At 39.4% G+C, this 16,397-nt stretch overlaps 1 protein-coding gene and 1 pseudogene across 3 annotated transcripts in view; both read left to right on the forward strand.

The window, feature by feature from the left end:
• Positions 1 to 16,397, forward strand: part of PTPN9 (protein tyrosine phosphatase non-receptor type 9) — a 78,914-nt gene that overhangs the window by 14,553 nt on the left and 47,964 nt on the right. Inside the window, exon 2 of one of the 3 annotated variants that reach the window (XM_027067815.2) lies at positions 10,374 to 10,745. The exons of 1 other annotated variant lie outside the window; for it this stretch is intronic. In XM_027067815.2, coding sequence (XP_026923616.1) covers positions 10,530 to 10,745 — 216 coding nt within the window. In that variant the 5' untranslated portion in view covers positions 10,374 to 10,529. The remainder of the gene's footprint in view (positions 1 to 10,373; positions 10,746 to 16,397) is intronic. One more of the 3 variants, XM_027067816.2, reaches the window with a different exon arrangement.
• On the forward strand, positions 3,162 to 6,338 carry LOC128315897 (40S ribosomal protein S15a-like; annotated as a pseudogene).

Here is a 16,397-nt window from a genome sequence, read left to right on the forward strand (position 1 = left end):
GATTTACAAATTGACTCTAGAACTGTAAGTATAGAACTAGTTTGAACTGGATGAAAGCTCCAGGTATTGTCTGATTCTAGACTAGAACTCTACTGTTCCCTGGTAAAGGAACAGTAAGGCAAAGTTCTCAAAACGCTAGCATTTACCATGGTTTCTCTCATCCAGAGAAAGAGCAGAGCCTGTACCTACTTTAGAAATAGAAATTGAACCACAATGTCTACATGGTTGAAAACAACAGGGCATTGAGACACCTGATGTCCCCTGCAGATGGCATTCCCTAGAGACATGCTTGGCTTCCAAGGGAGTACTGAATGAAAGGAGACACAGACTGTTCTGATTCGGCCGGGAGAACCTGCCAACTTTGACAGGGCTATTCCATAGGGAAGCTCGTGTTACTGCAATGTCAGTTGCCCTGATAATCTGGACCTAGGAGTTACCAGATTTTACTGTCTGAATCCTGCCAGAGAGCTGAGCCCAGTTCTAATTGGAACTGAAAATGGGGCGCTGCAGTGAGGACAGCCAGATTACAGGCAGCTTTTGCAGGCTTCATTCTTTGTAGGTTTGCAAATGGCCTCTTAGGTACAGTAAACTGTACTACTTGTACTATTTTAGGAGCATGAATAGGTTTGCCTTTGAGTTTGTTTATCTGAGAGCCTCCTTAGGCTGGGAAGTATTGATTCAATGAGTTTGAAATGGCTGAGGTGTGAGGTGTGACATTGCCTAATGAAGTGCTCTGGCCACCTGTATCCCTTTCAGGGAGTAATGGACATTTAGGAAGAGTTCCAGTGTCTTGAGTATGTGATAAAGACACAGGACTCTGTTACCTAGAGTACAAGTTGTGGGGCTTATCTTAGGAAAAAAGCAAGAGGCTAGTTACATTTGGTGTAGACTAGCAGCAGCAGGTCTAATCTACAGGCAAAGGCCAGGTTAATAACAGGTCTGACATGCCAGGTCCTAGAGTTGTGAGCTAGCAGTCATCAAGTCACTCCTCTCAGATCCATGTGACATGGGCAAAATTGAATTTGAGGTGTGTATGTGGAGAGGGAGAGGGAGATAAAGATGAAGGGAGGAATGTGTTAGTTATTGAGGAACAGAAGTAGTTGACAGGTAACTGCTATTGTGTGAAGAGGAAGAAATATAGAACCAGGAAGGGACTAGTTACTGTGGTTTCAAAGCTTCTCACTCTTCTGATCTTTTCCTGAATTGATTCTCATTTGCCGGTAACCTTAAAATTTAGCACTCAGGACTGAAGACAGTCTTACAAATAAAGTCTGATGGCCTCCTTGTTTGGGGCTTACTTGTTTTGGACACTGTGCTTCTGTAATGTGTTCCAAAATCACAATAATTTTTGGCAGTGTTGGCAAACTATTGACTCATAGGTTCAAGTTAACTAAGATCCCTAAGTCTTTTCTTATGTGTTCCTGTTAAATTTCTTCTGGTGTTTCTAAAATTGATTTTCTTGCACTTTTCCTGTATAAATTTTATTCTGTTAGATTTAATGTTCACTGAGCATTTTGTGAACATTTTTGTTAAGCCTTATATGCCAAGAACTTTACAATATTACCTTTTCTCTCCTCTTGTAACAATTCTGTGAAGTGTAATTTCTCTTTTATAGAATAGAAATTAAGGCTCAAACAAATTAAGTAATTTGCTTGCATTCTAAACAGTGAAGTGGAATCAGGCATTCAAACCGGTCTGACTCCAAAGTCTCTTGCTTTTGAATACCATTCTTGCCCATTGTTCCATCCCGTTTTGATCTTTTAGATCTGTGTTCTGTTTTAAATATATTTGTTCTCTGGGGCACCTGGGTGGCTCAGTCAGTTGAGTGTCCGACTTCAGCTCAGGTCATGATCTCACGGTTCGTGAGTTTGAGCCCCGCGTCGGGTTTGTGCCGATAGCCCGGAGCCCGGAGCCTGCTTCGGGTTCTGTGTCTCCCTCTCTCTCTGCCCCGCCCCCCTCTCGCTCTGTCTCTGTCTCTCAAAAATGAATAAACGTTAAAAAAGTTTTTTTAAATATATTTATTCTCTTAGCTAAAGGCCCTCTTACATTGTCAGCATGACCCAGTGATCTTATCTAAGTCATTTATAACAGTGGGACCGGGCCAGGTATGGATGCAGAGCAAATCAAGGGAAAGAGCATGGCCTTTAGAGTCAAATTTGGTTTTGGAATCTTGGTCGTATCATCACAAGTGGTGTGACATGGCAAGGTCCTTAACTTGTCTGGGCCTCTATTTCCTTATATATAAAATGCCTTAATACCTACAAATGGGCCTGTTGGAATGGTTGAATAAAAAATGAATGCAAAGTACTTTAGATTATGGCCCATCCCAGCATACTGTATGCTCTCAATAAACATTAGTCTACTTGTCTCTCTCATTTCAGGGAATTCTTTAATGTCTTTTTATTTTTTTGTGTCCTTTAAAATTCATCCCCCCAGTCCTATTGATTTTTTTTTTTTTTTTTAATTTAATGGGCTGTCTTTGGGTATAGTTGTTTAGTTTCCCACAGGGCTATCATATGCCCCACTGTGGCAGCATACTTGGCTATAGAAAGTAGTGGTTAAGAGCTATACCACAAATTTCTGCTGGAGTGTGAGCAAGGTGCTTAAAACTCACTCTGCCTCAGTTTCATCACATGTAAAACGTGGGTAAAAATAGTACCTACCATGAAGAGTTGTTATAAGGATTAAATAAGTTAATATATATGAAGTCCTTGGAACAGTGCTTGGCAGATAGTGCTGTTGAATCTTTGCTAGTATTAATATCTGTAAGTTACAGATAATAATACCTACCTTGTATGGTTATTATGAGAAGTAAGTGTGTCAGGCGCCTGGGTGGCTCAGTCAGTTGAGCGTCCAACTTTGACTCAGTCATGATCTCATGGTTCATGGGTTCGGGCCCCGTGTTGGGCTCTCTGCTGTCAGCACAGAGCCTGCTTCGGGTCTTCTGTCTCCTTCTCTCTCTTCCCCTCCCCTGCTTGTACCCTCTCTCTCCCTGTCTCAAAAATAAATAAACATTAAAAAAAAATAAGTGTGTCAACTGCTTAATATTTTGCCAAGCAAATAAATATAACAAATTAATAGAAGGAAATCTCACTGTGAACAAAGATACCATGAAACACTTGTCAAATGCCTTGCTATTTCAGCAAGAGGTTCAGAAATCTCTTCCATGTATTGGTGATTTTCAAACTTTACCATATATAAGAATCACCTGGCGGAGGGGGGCGGGCACCTGGTGGCTCAGTCAGTTAAGTGTCTGACTTCAGCTGAGGTCATGATGTCATGATGTCATGGTTTGTGAGTTCGCTGTCAGCGCAGAGCCCGCATCAGATCCTTGGTCTCCCTTTCTCTCTGCCACTACCCTGCTCGCATGGCTCCCCCTGCCCCTCTCTCTCAATAAATAAGTAAATAAATAGACACTAAAAAAAAAAAAAAGAATCACCTGGGGATCTTGTTAAAACAGATTATGATTCAGCAGGTTTGTTGTGGTGGGGCCTGAGAGTGCATTTCTGAACAAGCTCCTAGGTGAGGCTAGTGCTGCGGACTTCATTTTGAGTAGCACTGTAATATTCCGTTCCTTTCTTTTTCAGTCTAGTTGTATTCTTTCTTGAAAGACTTGTTTTTAGTAAATCATTTCTGATAATCACTACTCCCCTTTCTAAAAGGTCAAAGCGCCCTTTAAAAAACAAACAAACAAAAAAACCCATTGGCTAAGCTAGGTGTGTATGCATGTAAAAGAAAGATAAATTGTACAGTCTACTGGGGATTGATGTCAGAGACTGGGAACTTTTGTAACCTTCAGTAGACATCCCCTCTTTGGAATTAGGACCATGTTTGCTCATTCTCAGGTTTTGATAACCTTGCTCATCCTTAAGGTTCTGCAGCAGATGTTCATCAGGCTCCCCTGGGATTCTCAGGATTGTTAGGTTTTGCAGGTCTGGAGACTTGAACTGATTTGGAATAATCAGGGGTTCTACTATTCTGAGCTTCAGTTCTTGCTTTCCACAAGGCTTGTTCTTCCCCTCTTCAAGTTGAAGATGATATTTGTTGATAGAGAAATGGAAGATCTCTTTTTCTGCCATCTTTCCGTGTTGCCATAATGGTGTGCATGAATGTCCTGGCAGATGCTCTCAAGAGCATTAACAATGCTGAAAAGAGAGGCAAACCAAACACCAGGTTCTTATTAGGCCCTGCTCCAAAGTCATCATCCGATTTCTGACTGTGATGATGAAGCATGGTTACATTGGCGAATTTGAAATCATCAATGATCACAGAGCTGGGAAAATTGTTGTGAACCTCACAGGCAGGTTAAACAAGTGTGGAGTTAACCAAGCTCCAGGTTTGATGTACAAGTCAAAGATCTAGAAAAATGGCAGAATAATCTGCTCCCGTCTTGCCAGTTTGGTTTCATTGTACTGACAGCCTCAGCTGGCATAATGGACCATGAAGAAGCAAGACAAAAACACACAGGAGGGAAAATCCTGGGATTCTTTTTTTAGGGATGTAATACGTACGTGCAAAGAAAATGCCTCACTGAAAAAAAAAAGAGAGAGAGAAATGGAAGAAGAGGAGTTGATCTAGACGGTTCTCACAGAGCCCTTTTTGTTAGCCTTAGCTTTATTAACAGGCCTTTTGGGCAGTGACTTTCCTGGCACTTTTCCTTTAGGTCAGAACCACCATTCTATTATCTTTTTGACTGTGCCCTCTTCCACTTTCTTTATACATGTGTATGTGATTTGAACATCTATACTCAATGGAGAATGCTGTGCAACCATACTAGTTAATATTTAAAAAAATTTTTTATGTTTATTTTTGAGAAAGAGAGAGAGAGAAAGAGAGAGAGAGACAGAGACAGAGTGTGGGCGAGGGAGGGGCAGAGAGACAGGGAGACACCGAATCCAAAGCAAGCTCCAGGCTCTGAGCTGTCAGCACAGAGCCCGATGAGAAGCTTGAACTCTCGGACCACAAGATCATGACCTGAGCCAAAGTCAGACGCTCAACCAACGGAGCCACCCAGGCGCCCCCAGAATGTCACTTTTGAGGGTTTCTGTAAAAAATACTAGCATCTGTATTCTCTTTAGAATTTTAGGTTTTTGAGATTTTAATTTTGTGAAACCTACATTTTTAGAGGCGTATAACAAATGGATAAAAATGTGGGCTCTCCATCTGCACTGACAGCATGGAGCCTGTTTGGGATTTTCTCTCTCCCCCTCCCTGCCTCCCTCTCTCTCGAAATAAATACTAAAAAATAAACCTTTAAAGTTTTAGGGAAAAAATGTGGGCTCTCCAGAGTCAGAAAACCTGTGTTCTGACGCAGCCTTCACCACTTTTCTCATTTGGGGACCTTGGGCAAGTTAACAGTTGGAAATCTGAGTTTTCTAATCTTGCTACATGGATAAGAGTATCAACCTCCTTAGGGCCATTGAGAGGACTTGACAGTCCTTGTAAAACTATCTGGCAGTTAGAATTCAGTATCAATAAATATTAGTTGTTGTTAACAGCTAATTTTATTAAAGGTCTAATGTTATTTAAATCACTGTGGCAAGGTTTACATAATGCCTTCACAGCCAATTTTTTGATTATATGAGATGGACAGGTATTATCCCTTTTTGGATGAGGAAACTATGGCCTGAAGAGTGTTGACCAGGCTCAGGTACACATACTGTGGCAGAACTGGGTCTTTACTCCAGGATTACTGGTGCCACATCTGGGACTTGCTCTCTTAACTGCCTTCTTCTGACAGCACTTTAGTTGTTGGCTGTCACACTTTCAAAGATTACATGGTTACTTTCTCTTTTTCAACTAGTCTGTCTGCTTGGTTTGGATGCAGTCCAGTATAGTAGTTCCTCATCCTTTTAGGATGAAACTGTCAGCAAGAATTTTCTACCCCTTCTCCCCCTTTAAAATAAATACCTATTCCGCAAATGACAAGGTGCTTGAAGTTCCCTATCTCTAACATTCTTATTACCACACCGGTTTTGGAATCTGGGTCAAGAAAACAATCCATATTCTTCATCATTGAGCAGACTGAAGGGTACTCCCAACAGCTGTATCATGTCCCTGACTCTTGTATCCTCATTCAGAAATTCTCCAGTGTGGTTTGTGGATTTCTACTGGAGACTATCATTTTGAGACATACTGCCATCGGTCTTCCCTTTTTAAGATTTGAATGAGATTTGCCCATTCATTGGCGTACTGCATTCACAAATCCATTAACTCCAATTTTCCCTGGTAGTGACCATGTCTTATTCATTTTATAAAATTCATAAACTTTAATTTATTTTGGATATCTCTATTGTAGATGTCTTAAGATATTGGCAACTTAATTCGCAGGTATTTTCTTTTGTGACTTAATAGTTACCTCTTCCATCGCTTTTCTTCTCATAGCATTCCTGGTTTTTTGTCCGGTTTTATCCTGGAATTTTTCTCTTTTCCTCTATTTTCAGTTTTGAGTTCTCATAGTCAGATTGGCAAGTAAGTGTTCAGACAAACGTGTTCCTCCTACTCCCCATGAACAGCATTCATTTAGCAGACTGAGAGCCCATAATCTTTTTTATACATTTACTCATTAAAATGGTGCCAAGCACTGTGCTTGGTGGGGAGTATGCAGTTGTGCATCTCCCCAAGCTTATAGTCTAATGGGAGCAGACAGATAATAACATAAGCTTTTATAATACTGTGTGCTTATTTATTTATGTATTTTAATGGATATTGTTTCTTTTTTTAATTTATTTTTTATTGTTTCAATTTAAATCCTAGTTAGTTAACATAGTGTAATAACGATTTCACGAATAGAATTTAGTGATTCATCACTTACGTGTAACACCCCAGTGCTCATCCCAACAAGTATCCTTCTCAATACCCATTGCCCATTTAGCCCATCCCCCCACCCAACACCCCTCCAGCAACCCTCAGTTCTCTGTATTTAAGAGTTGCTCATGATTTGAAGAAGTAGGATTTAGAACGGACACCTAAAGAGTGGTAAGTAGTAGACCAAGTTGGGGTGTAGGGGAAGAATGTTCCAGTATGATCTGGAAAGTCAACTCCAGTATTGACAGACATTCACATTCCTCCTTTTTTCCCCTAAAGTCTCAGCTTTCAATTGGAAAAAGATAAACATTGTTGGCTAAGACCTCTCTCACCCCCTGGGTCCTCCAAGTCCTTTAGATTCTTATTTTTTCCCTAGAAATACTTTTCAGGTTTCTTCTGGTTGTTTGGTTTGCCACTTCATTAACCAACTGGAAGGGGTAGCAGTTGGTAAGCTGCCTCAGGTTTTTTTCTCATAGTGACCAACTGTTCCCCACCCTTGCCCCGGAACTCCATGTGGGAACCTGAATGATTTTGCTCTTGCTGGTGGTGAGGAGCCTTCTGTTTATTCTCCAGATTTCTGTTTTCTTCTTTTTTTCTCTTCTGTCTTACCATCTTCTGTTTCTCAACCTCTTGACATGTATTTTCTCTTCTGACAACTTAGAAATGTTTACTTCCTTGTTTTCTTGTTGAATCATTTCCTCCATTGTCTCTGGGAGCTCTTTATCCTCTGATAACTTTAATCTGGAGAGGTAGGTTTTTAAGCCTGGAGGAGAGATGCCAGCTTGTGCTTACTAAACATGCTATTGACAGATGCCACCAGGAAGAAAGTGAGTGTGGCACAATCCCTGTAGGAGCTTGGAACATCCCCTGTTTAGGGCTAGGAGCTAGGAGTTCCAAAAGCAGCTATAAATCCCCTCTTTGTAGAGCTCCCTAAACTCATTCCTTTTTGCCGTGATATGAAGACTATTAACAAACTTATCATTTGGTGGGATAGTTTAAAATACTTTTTAAAGCAGTGTGTTCAGATATTCCTGTTATATATTTTAGTTGAAAGCTATATAAAATTAACACATTTTATTTTTTTAGTAGATAGTATAGTCACATGAAAGAGAACATGGTAAATATTTCCTTCTCTTGCCATGTCTCTCAGCTACCTAAGTTGTCCTCTGAGACCTAGGGGCCTCTGGCAGGCTGCCCTAAGGTGGGCCACTTTGGCATGAACATTATTTTGGGTTAAAAATAATCAAAACTGAGGAGATACAGGAAAAGCTCTCTTTCAGGTCTTCAGCTGCCTAAATTTACATTGGAAAGGAGAGCCCATACCTGGAAGAAAGCTATTAAAACTGGCTCCCCTTTACCTAAGGAACTTACCTGCATAATAAGGCAACCTTTGTTTTTCAAAATACTGCTTTTCACCTTCCTGTAATGGCTTTCCTCCCCTTTGTATCCTCCAACCTACCCCTCTCTTTAGCTCACATAAACTTCTTGTTGCCTCATTGTCTTTGGATTTCTTGTCTGTGTGGATTCCCCATATGTACACTATTAAATTTTATTTTCTCCTGTTAATCTGTCTCGTGTCAATTTGATTCGAAGTCCAACTAGAAGGACCGTGAAGGGGTGAGGAAAGTCTCCTCCAACTCCCCGACAGAGACAACCAATGTTACTGGTTTCTTATATATTCTTCCAGAATAATTTTGTGCCTAGGCAAACACGTGACATATATATTATCTGACAAGATGAATGATAACATGTCTTGTATTTCTCAAGGCCATGTGAAGTGGAAAGACTAGGATTTGAAGACTTACATTCAAACCTCAGCACCTTAGCTCTGTCCTTATTAGTTTAGTAACCTTGGGCAGCTTGCTTAAGCTCTGGGTGCTTTGATTTCTTTATGTTGTTAATAGTACTTAGTATATGTACAGTTCCTTCTTTGGTGCATGTTAATGCTTCACAGCTGGTTGCTACCTTTGTTATTTCTTGCTGGACCATATTCTTTGGCCTGTGTGAACTGGAAGGAGCAAGAAGTGAATGGATTGAATTGCTTTCTTTAATATGTGATAAATGCTCTCTTACATATAGAAGGGAATCTGATGGGCACCTGGGTGGCTCAGTCACTTAAGCGTCTGACTTTAGCTCAAGTCATGGTATCATGGTTTGTGGTTCAAGCCCCACGTCAGGCTCTGTGCTGATGGCTTGGAGCCTGGAACCTGCTTCAGATTCTCTCTCTCTCTCTGCCCCTTCTCCCACTCACACTCTGTCTCTCTCTCTCTCAAGAACAAATAAACATTAAAAAAAATTTTTCGGAAGGGAATCTGAGCCAGGGGAGACAGAAATAGCATTTTTGAAAGGAAGAGAACGTCTTTTGCTCCTCAGGTGTTAGAGCCTGACTGTTTCTGATCTGGGCCTTCACACACTTGGCTGATGGTGTGCTGATAAACCCTAGCCCTTCACTTCCGCTGGTTAGGAAGTTTTTAACACTGAAGAGCTTTTCACATTAAATAGCTAAATTAACCCTTCTGTATTGCCTGAAGCTTTGGACTCTTGTGGGAAGCTTAAAACTTGGTCAGCCCTACTTTGAGTTTCCTGCTCTTCAGTTCCTAGTGTGATGTTAATGCTTTAATAGCAGTTAGGTTTTTTTCTTCTTGGTTCTTACACAGTCAGTGCTTGATGTAATAGATGGAAGAGTCTGGAGTTTAGTACCATTCCCATTTTATTTCATCAGAAGGATTGTATAAGGCCTTTCTTCATGGTTTTCTGGCCTTAGCATTTTTTAAAGGTAAACTATAATTATATTTTGTTTATTTTTAAGTAATCTCTACGCCCAACGTGGAGCTCCCAACTCACAACCCAAGATCAAGAGTCACATGCTGTAACTACTGAGCCAGTCAGCCAGGGGTCCCTGGGATTTGTAGGACTTTAAGTTTGAAGTTCACTTGGTCTCTTAATGTGTAAAAGAAAGAGATTTTATGTCTTGCAGTACATGAATACCAGAATAAAAAGACCTGATAATGTGGGATATTTTTTAAAGTAAGACAGTTTTTGAATACCCACTGTGCAGTGTTCTGTGTTGGATGTTGTTTTAAGCAGCTGCTTGTGAGTTCCCAAACTACTGTTGTCCAGATTGCTGAGAGTAGTCCTATTAATGATTTCTTTCATAAACAAATACATTTACTGTATCCTCTGAAGGGACTTGATATTTAGTATATTGGTAGAGAAAACTTAATTGGGGAACCACTGGAAGGTAGAAATGTTTACCCATTTGAATATGTGGACTTAGGAATTGCATGTCATGTTTTATTTGTTAGGAAACAGAATCTCTTATAGCAAGGGCCTGCACAAAAAGCAGAAAAAAAAATTGGAGACATTAAAATACCCCATAGTTTCTCTGACTTTTTAAAAGAAAACATTAAAAAGAAAATGAAAATGAAAAATTTTTTTTTTTTTTGAAGTTTGGTCCATGGAAATAGAGCAGTTAAATAGGGATAGTGAAGAAAAAGTGAGTTAAAGAGAACTTCAGCTACCTCCATTATGACCTCAAACTTTCTAATTGATTAAGTTCTTTCCAGCTTATCTCTTAACTCAGGCAAGAGACCCTGCGGGCAAAGCATCCTGTGACGGAACCGAAACTATCCCCTCAAGCAACAAGAACTGCCCTGAGCCTGCAAGACCCCGTGTGATTGACTCCAAGACAAGGATCCAGTGAACCTTCACTGCCCACGTGCATGTACCCACCCACCATTGTCCCACATTTTCCTTATATAAGCCTGGAAGTATTTTCGGCACTTTGGAGACAGTCTGAGCCGCTAGTCCGCCGTCTTCCCGGTGTTGGCCTCACTGAAATAAACTCCTTTCTTGTTCCACCACCGCTCGTCTCTGTGCCTCTGGATTTTGTCAGCAGCCAGTGGCTGAACCTGGTCTGTTTGAACCCCCAGAGCCAGGTGCTCTTGCATCCCTGCCCAGCCCCCTACATGAGTAGAAACAATTAGACTTGAGCACACTATACTTAAAAAAAAATAATAATAACACGAAGTAGGTCTGATTGCAAGCACTACCTCCACTGCTTTCCTTTGTGTATTTTTCGGCAGCTCTAAGAACAACCCAGGAATTGACCCAGCTGGAGGTAGACTAGAAATGCACATGATAAACCACTGCAATGTTAAGTTTTTTACTTGTTTAATCAATCTATGTATATTCATTTTTTATGAAAAAATGTTTTTTTCTTTTTTAAAAATAAAAACACACCTGTCAGAATGACTAAAATAAAAAACACAAGACGGGGCACCTGGGTGGCTTAGTTGGTTAAGCGTCCGACTCTTGATTTTGGCTCAGGTCCTGATCCCAGGGTGGTAGGATTGAGCTCTGCTTCTTGTTCTGGACTGGGCATGGAGCCTGCTTAAGATTCATTCTCTCTCTCTCTCTCTCTCTCTCTTTGTCTCTCTCTCTCTCTCTCTCTATGTATATCCCTCCCTCTCCCCTCCCCCCGCCAAACACACACACGCACGCACGCACGCACGCACGCAAGAAACAAGTTTTGGCAAGGATGTGGAGAAATAGCAACCCTCGTGCACTGTTGGTGGGGATGCAGACGGTGCAACCACTATGGAAAACACCATGGATGGTCCTCAAAAAATTAAAAATAGAAATATCCTGTGATCCAGTAATCGCACTACTGGGTATTTACCCAGAGAATACCAAAACACAAATTCAAAGGGATACGTGAAACCCTATGTTTACTGCAGCATTATTGACAGTAGCAAATTATGGAAGCAACCCAAGTGTCCATCGATTGATGAATGGATAAAGAAGATGTGTGTGTGTGTGTGTGTGTGTGGGTATATATATACATGGATGTATGTGTATGTATGTATATATATATATATGTACAAATATATACATATATATATATATACCCACACACTGGAATATTCAGTCATAAAAAAAAAAAGAATGAAATCTTGCATTTGCAAGAGAGTATAATGCTAAGTGAAGTAAGTCAGAGAAAGACAAATACCATATGATTTCATTCATATTTGGAATTTGAGGAACAAAACAAAGGAACAAAGAGGAAAAAAAGACAAACCAAAAAACATTCTCAACTATAGAGAACAAACAGATGGTTATCAGAGGGGAGCTGGGGGAATGAGTGAAATCAGTGAAGATGATTAAGAACGGCCTTGATGATGGGGCACCTGGGTGGCTCAGTCAGTTAAGCGTCCAACTTTTGGTTTCAGCTCAGGTCATGATCTCACAATTTGGGATTATCGCAGAGCCTGCTTGGGGTTCGCTGTCTCCCTCTCTCTCTGCCCCTCCTCTGCTCATGCTCGCTCTGTCTCAAAAATAAATAAATATTTTTTTAAAAGGTACATTTGATGAACACTGAGTAATATTATGGAATCGTTGAGTCATTATTATTATACACCTGAAACGAATATAACACTTAACTACACTGGAATTAAAATTTTTAAAAAAGGAAAAAATAAATGAAATATTGCCTTTAAAACAAGAACCATTTATAGTTAGAAATCGCTACACAGATTTGGTTTTAATTTCCAACTTTTTTTTTTTTTTTTTGGTGAGAAATTTGGAGGGCTGCCAATGGAGTTTTGGAATTTTTTTTCATTTTTAGAAAATTTTTAGTGGTAGCAGTAGTTATAGTATAGTTTGAAAATTTTTAGTGGTAGCAGTAGTTATAGTATAGTTTAAGTATACTGATAGTAACTTAAGTAAGCAAATAGAACTAATTTGGATTTAATTTGAAATTCATGTAAATTTTTTCATTTTATTTTTTTTAAGAAGTAAAAATGGAAAAACGGGTAAATGGTTTTGATTCAGCGTTTTACAGATTAATGCCATGTTTGGGGTGTTTTAGTGTCTTTAACAAAAATGTGACAGGTTTTGGTTACATGGTGGCCCATTATATTGACATTTCATAATTTATTCATTTTCTTATTAATTTTTGGTTTAGGTTGTTTCTAACATTTTGTCATTAGAAAGAAAGCAAGAGTGAATATTCAAATAGCCAGTATTCATTGCAACATTGTTTCTAATGGCAAAATATTTGAAACAACAAGAGTGTTTATGTTTATATAGGTTTGTCTGCTTTGTACCTTCATGCTGATGTTTCTGTACACTCGATTCCTAGAACTGGTGGTGTGGGTCATAGGGTTTGCACTTTTAAAACTGCTTGGTTAGTGCCAAATTGATACAAAGAAGTGGCATGGATTATATATAGTTGCCACATTGTATGAAAGCACCTCTTTCCCATATTATTACCAATACTGTATGTTTTCAGTCTTTTTAATTTTGTTAATTGGTAGGCAGAAATGGCATCTTTATTTTTTTTAAATTTTTTTTAACGTTTATTCATTTTTGAGAGACAGGGAGAGACAGAGCATGAGCAGGGGAGGGGCAGAGAGAAAGGGAGACACAGAATCTGAAGCAGGCTCCAGGCCCCGAGCTGTCAGCACAGAGCCAGACGTGGGGCTCAAACCCATGAGCTGTGAGATCATGACCTGAGCCGAAGTCAGACGCTCAACCGACTGAGCCACCCAGGTGCCCCAGAAATGGCATCTTTAAAAAAATTTTAAATATATATATATTTTTTTTAAAGTTTATTTTGAGAAAGAGAGTGCCAGTGACCGTGGGGAAGGGGCAGAGAGAGGGAGAGAGAGAATCCCAAGGAGGCTCTGCATAGTCAGCACAGAGCCTGATGCAGGGCTCAAACCCACAAACTATGAGATCATGACCTGAGCTGAAATTGGATGCTTAACCAATTGAGCCACCCAGCTGCCCCCAAAATTTATCTTTTTAAATCTATACATTTTATTTAGCTTTTGACTTGGTTATGCATGGACATGGTTTAAAATTTTAAAGGCATGAAAGTTTATAGTTTCCTAGCCTGTTTCCCAACCCCAATTCAGTTCCTCTCTCCAGAGGTGATCAATATTATCAGTGTTTTGTGTATCCTTCTGTAAGTATTTTATGCATATATATGAAAAAATTCATATAATTTGGTTTTTTTTTATTAATTGGCATATCTCTTTATCATACATATACAACAGAGTGGATACAAAAGTCCTGTATATACATAGGATTATTTCTGGATTTTATTCTGTTCTTTAAAATTCCTATTCTTATGCACCATGTTTCTTTTTGTCTTGGTTGCATTATATGACCTTTAGTACAATATTGCATAGTAGTAGTAATAAAAGGGCTCCTGGCCTTTCAGTCTTTAATAGAAAAAAATAATTCTAATGTTTCATTATCTAATGTTATGATTGCTGAAGTTTCTGTCAGATAACCCTTACCAAATTAAGAGACTTCCCTCTATTTCTAGTTTGCTAAAACTAAAAAAGAAAATCATAATGGGTGTTGAATTTTATCCCATGCATTTTCGACATCTGTTGAGAAGGTTATATACTTTTTTCTCCCTTAGTATGTGTTAATATAAAAATTACTTTGATAGATCTCTTGATATTAAACTGCCTTTTACATTCCTGGGATAAGCCCTCTTTGGTTATGAGGTGTACTTCCTCTATTATATTGCACTTTAAAGTCTTTTTTGTTTTTTTAATGTTTATTTTTGAGAGAGAGAGACAGAGCGTGAGCAGGGGAGGGGCAGAGAGAGGGAGACACAGAATCTGAAGCAGGTTTCAGGCTCTGAGCTATCAGCACAGAGCCCAACACAGGGCTTGAACTCCCATACCGAGAGATCATGGCTTGAATGGAAGTCAGATGCTTCCCACTGAGCCACCCAGGCACCACTATTATACTGCACTTTATATAACATGGGAGCCATTTGTGCCATGAAGGTTTAATAGAACATTACGTAAAAGTTATCAGAGTCTGTTGGTATTTTTTTTAATAGGGGATATTTGACAAGTCTTGTTTTTTAATTTACATTTCTTTGATACTCAGTGGTCACTAGTATTTTTAAAGATAAACCTTAAAATTTCCTTGGTTCTTCCTCCTCTTTCTACTTCCTAAATGTTAATAATGTTCTTCAGAGTTCTGTTGCTCATTCATACATATTTATTAGGAGATGTTATTAGAGATATTTGTGCCAGGGGTAGTGCTAGGAACTAGTGAATAAAATAGACCTCATCCCTGCCTTCACAGAACTTCCCTCCTTGCTGCTAAATTTTCCTTTCCCAGTCTGGCTCCCCTACTGCCAACAATCATTTTTGGGGCCACGGGAGGACCAAAGTTAACATCTCATCCCTTTACTTAAAGATCTCTATTGACTCCTTCATGTCTATAGGATTCTGTCTGGAATCTGAAGCACAGCATAAAAGGGCCTTCCATTGTGGCTTTACGTCCAAGTCAGCTCATTCACACCATTCTCTGTCAATACAAACTGGACACACCAGCTACACTGTGTCCCCAATAATTCCTCTTCTTTCTTAACTCTGCCTCTACACATTTTGTTTTCTCCAAACTAGAATCCTTCTGTCTGCCTGGCAGATTTCTACTCATCTTTCAAGGCACTCCTCTAAAAAGACTTTTAAAAAAATTCTCCTAGAGATAGTGTGAATTCCATAGCATTCTGTTCATAAATATGTCCTAAGACTTACAAAATTATATGACGATGACTATTTACTTATACATCTGCCTCCATATTTAAATGACTGTGAACTGCTCAGAGTAGGGTCTTTCTCTCTCTACATTGTGTCTACTGAACAGCTACTATACTGCTTAGCACAGAGTAGGCCGTCAGCAAATACTTGTAAATGTTTGCCTGACTACGTGACTGGCTGCCTGAAAGAGGTCTACTGTTTGGTTGCCTTGAAGGGAATACTACCGCTGTTAGTTATGGCAGGTTGCCCGAGAGGCCAGGATTAGAACAATATACACTTGAATACTCCCTCTTTCTTCTTCCTTCACCCTAAGAATTCTGTGTGTGGGGGGGAGGGGTTGTGGGACATATATTAAGAAAATTGTATATTTATTGGTATTTTTCTGTTGACTTTAATTTTTTAATTATTAAAAATATAAAAACAATTATATAGGTTGATGGGATCATGGGTAACCTTTTCTTTTCTGCATTTTCCTTTGTTTCCAAACATGGTAAAATCAGAAATTTTTCTTAAGGCTTTTTCCTTCCCAGATGCAGTAAAGTCCTATTTAGGAAAGCATTGGCCCATGTAGTGCCTGGGTGGCTCAGTTGGTTGGCTGTCCCACTCTTGATTTTGGCTCAGGTCATGATCTCACAGTTTCTGGGATTGAGCCCCATGTCTGGCTCTGCGCTGGCAGTGTGGAGTCTGCTTAGGATTCTCTCTCCTCTCCCTGCTGCTCATGCGCGCGTGCTCTCTCTCTCTCTCAAAATAAAGTGTTAAAAAAAAAAAAAAAGCATTGTTCAGAATACACTTATCTTGATGAGCACTGAGTAATATATAGAATTGTATACCTGAAACTAACAGCACTGTATGTTAACTATACTGGAGTTAAAATTACAAACAACAACAACAACAACAAAATTAGCTCTTTTAAAATTACATTTTAGGGAAAGGCAAATTTTCCTAAGAAAGTGAAGATATTTGAGATAAACAAGTAAATGTTAATTCAAAGGAACTAGGTTTATTTCCATATTT

The sequence above is a fragment of the Acinonyx jubatus genome, chromosome B3 (genome assembly GCF_027475565.1).
Source record: "Acinonyx jubatus isolate Ajub_Pintada_27869175 chromosome B3, VMU_Ajub_asm_v1.0, whole genome shotgun sequence".
NCBI classification, from domain to species: Eukaryota; Metazoa; Chordata; class Mammalia; order Carnivora; family Felidae; genus Acinonyx; species Acinonyx jubatus.